Genomic DNA, 3,619 nt, shown 5'->3' on the forward strand with positions numbered 1-3,619 from the left:
CGAGTGTGACGAGAACGAACTCACTTACGCGGCAGCTTTGTGATTGTCGAGAAGATTCATCTCTCTCGCCTCTCAGAATTTCAACGACCTCCGGACCCACATGGAGAGCTGCCAGAGCCACGCACAGGAGATCTCTGCACAGCCAACGTACACACTGTACACAGAGAGGGACGCGCACCGGAGGGTCGGCAGCTAGCGCGCGCGACAGCCCCCGCGAGCGAGCGCCACTGTCCTCTTTCAGCGGGCCGAACGGGCACGAAGGCTGGATCGGGCTCCCCAAACCCTCGAGGCGCGTGCGGCGCGTGCGGCCTTCCGCCCCGCCGCCGCCCCGCCGCCGCCCCGCCGCCGCCCCGCCGCCTGCCGCCGCGCCCTCACCAGAGCAGCGTGTAGTCGAGGGAGTGGCCGATCTCCGCCGAGTAGCCGCGGATGGCTTTCCCTATTGCGAGTCCGTGACTGGCTGGCAACGAGCGGCCGACGGCTCACACGTGCTCGAGCAGCCGCGGATGGCTCTGCCGGCGAGCGAGAGGTTGATGCGCACGGGGAGGAAGTGTCTAGGAAGTGTCTAGGAAGTGTCTAGGAAGTGTCTAGGAAGTGTCTGCCGGCGAGCGAGAGGTTGACGCGCACGGGGAGGAAGTGTCTAGGAAGTGTCTAGGAAGTGTCTAGGAAGTGTCTAGGAAGTGTCTGCCGGCGAGCGAGAGGTTGACGCGCACGGGGAGGAAGTGTCTAGGAAGTGTCTAGGAAGTGTCTAGGAAGTGTCTACGAAGTGTCTGCCGGCGAGCGAGAGGTTGACGCGCACGGGGAGGCGGTCGACCACCCAGTGAGCCTGTGGGGCACGTCGCGGACATGTCCTGGACGTGTCCTGGACATGTCTCAGCTGGTCGACCACCGCAGTGCGCCCACGAGGAGGGGCGAGAGTTGGGCAGCAGCGGCTTGGCCCACTCTGGCTGGTACGCGACGCCCGCCAGCAGCTTGCCTGCGAGTCGGCAAGGAAGTGTCTAGGAAGTGTCTAGGACGTGTCTGGAAGCTTGCCTGCGAGACAGCAAGGCGCGTGTTGGTCTGTGTGAAGGAGACTGCGGCTGCTGGTCCGGCCGGGGAGCAGCAGGAAGACGAAGGAAATGTGAAGGAGGCTGTGGCAAACGCGGCCAGGGAGGGGAGGGGGCAGCTTGCCTGCGCGCTGCAGCAGCGCGTGCAGCCGGACAAAGAAGACGGCGAAGTAGTCGTTGAAGGTGACTTGCCAGGCTGTGGCGGGCAGAAAGTCGATGAGGTGGATCAGCTGGTAGTTGAGGTGCGCCCAGAGCTGCTCGGACGAGAGGTGCACCTCGGCGTTGTCCAGACACACGTTAGTAGTAATCGGGCAATCTCGGGTAATCTCGGACGAGAGGTGCACCTCGGCGTTGTCGAGCACGCGGCGGCACGACAGGCCTAGAAGGTTCCAAGAAGGTTCCTAGAAGGTTCCTAGTTGTCCAGCACGCGGCGGCACGACAAACCTCGCAGCGCGCCCAACTCCTCCTCGCTGGCCGCCTAGAAGGTTCCAAGAGGGTTTTTAGAAGGTTCCTAGTATTCCAGCCAAGCTCCTCCTCGCTGGCCGCCTAGAAGGTTCCAAGATGGTTCCTAGAAAGTTCCTAGTAGTCCAGCCCAGCTCCTCCTCGCTGGCCGCCTCAAGTCGCGACAGGAAGTCCGTGCCGACCATCAGCCGCAGCACCGACGGGAAGGCGGAGATCTGCGCGAACTCCTCCTCGTCGAGCAGGGAGCGGAGCGCCTATTGGCAGCAGAGTGGCAGCGAACTCATTGCAGCTCGCTGACGACCCCTCCTTGCCGGAGCAGGGGAGCGGAGCGCCGGCAGCTTCTCTGCGCCCATCGGGAAGCAGTTGGTGCCCACGCCGAGGATGGAGTGCAGCAGCAGCACGCGGGGCGAGTGGTCCTGTTCAACGCACGAGCGCGGTGAAGAGACGCCGTTCACAAGACATACGCCGCTCGCCGGGCGAGTGCCGAAAAGTGCAGCGCAGAGTAGTCGGCGCAGAAGTGGAGGTGGTCCATGAAGGACCCGTCCGCGTGCTCGAGCGAGAAGTCGCACTCCTCCGCCATGAACCGGAACAGGGGCGCGTCGTCCGAGACCGACCGAGGCACAGACACGGCGGCAAAGGCAGACTCGATGCCGGCGAGCGGCTCGGCGTGCCAGGTCTCGACGTGGTTGAGCTTCGCCGACTGCACCCAGCGCTTGATGGGCGAGGTGAGCGTCCCGAAGATGGTCTTGTCGATGTCGAAGCGCGGGTCCGCCACCACGTCACACTCGCCGGCCGCATCCGAGGGCCGGCCAAGAGCGATCGCACGCTTGCGCTGAGGCGAGTGGCGAATCGCCGCCAGCTCCTCCGCCTGTGGCTTTGGCTTGGAGGCCGGAGGTGCCGCGTCTGGCTTGACCGGCGCGGCGTCGGGCGCTTCGCTCTGGCACATAGTAGCGGCTGGTAGCAGGCAGCAAGCGCGCAGCACTGGGCGGCCGGGAGCTAGAGCTGGATCAGTCGGAATCCCAGAAAAAGAAAACGGTGAAAATTGTTGGCCCTCCCATCCCGAGAGAGAGAGAGAGAGAGAGAGAGAGAGAGAGAGAGAGAGAGAGGCCAACCGCCAATGGCCGTTATCCGTTAGTGCGGACGTCGCCGCGGCTCGCCTCTGCCGCGGCGGCTGCTGCGCGCACGCGGCGGCGCCGCTCTCTCGCGAGACGGCTGGCGACGCGGCTCGCCGCCGACGTACGGTGCGCTCGTCCGACGGTCCGCGGCGTGGCGTGCGCGGCGCTGAGCGCCGCTCTGCGAGCGCCTCTGCGCCTGCACTGCCTGTCTCTGTTGATGCTGGTGGTGGTGGTGGTGCTGCTGCTGGTGCCGATGCTGCTGCTGGCGCGGCGCGGCTGTGCGACTGGGCTCGACGCGCGCGTCGCGAGCGTCTGACGCGGCGGGCGGCGTCGGGCAGGTGCGCTTCTCTCTCGGGTGGTGGTGGTGGTGCTGCTGCTGCTGCTGGTGGTGCAGATGCTGCTGCTGGTGCGGTGCGGCTCTCCGACTCGACTCGGTGCGCGCGTCGCGGCTATCTGACGCGGCGGGCGGCGTCGCGGGCGACAGCGGTGGCGGCTCGCGGGTGGAGGTGGAGGCTGGAGGCTGTGGTGGACCTTTGAGTTTATTTCATGATGGACTACGAGGAGTGGGGGTCAACCGGGAGGCAGGGGGTCAACCAGGTGACGGAGGACCGTGGGCCATCGCGGGGACCAGCCCGTCCGGAGGACGCACTGGGTAGATCCGGATGGTCTCACGCCGGTGGGTGGCACCGAGGCGTCTGGGACGCTCAGCTCTACCTTAAGCTCCTGAGGGGCGCGTGGTTCTAACCACGTAGTAGGACTACAGCCCACCACAGACACCCTCCCCACTCACTCCTCAAGTGTGTTCACACCCTCACCCTCTCCTCTCTCTCTCTCTCTCCTCTCTCTCTCCTCTCCTTGTCTGTGCTGTCTGCCTGACTCAGGCACTCAATCTGCCGATGCGTGATTGTGTGTGGGCTGCTCCGAGGGGGCCCTCTGTGCGATCCGACGGGTAGGGGGGCTGTGCCCGGGCGGTGTCCGGTGTGGAGTCCCCTTCTGATC

At 65.5% G+C, this 3,619-nt stretch overlaps 1 protein-coding gene across 1 annotated transcript; it reads right to left on the minus strand.

Annotated features, from left to right (window-relative positions):
* Positions 1-371: 371 nt before the first annotated feature.
* On the minus strand, positions 372-2,451 carry EMIHUDRAFT_249410 (hypothetical protein; the record flags this gene model as incomplete). Its single annotated transcript, XM_005760167.1, has 7 exons — positions 372-436; positions 887-973; positions 1,072-1,318; positions 1,388-1,422; positions 1,488-1,521; positions 1,688-1,759; positions 1,966-2,451. The coding sequence occupies 7 exons, from the start codon at positions 2,449-2,451 to the stop codon at positions 372-374; spliced, it is 1,026 nt and encodes a 341-aa protein (XP_005760224.1).
* Between the last annotated feature and the right edge of the window lie 1,168 nt (positions 2,452-3,619).

Source organism: Emiliania huxleyi, assembly GCF_000372725.1.
Source record: "Emiliania huxleyi CCMP1516 unplaced genomic scaffold EMIHUscaffold_776, whole genome shotgun sequence".
Taxonomy (NCBI): Eukaryota; Haptophyta; order Isochrysidales; family Noelaerhabdaceae; genus Emiliania; species Emiliania huxleyi.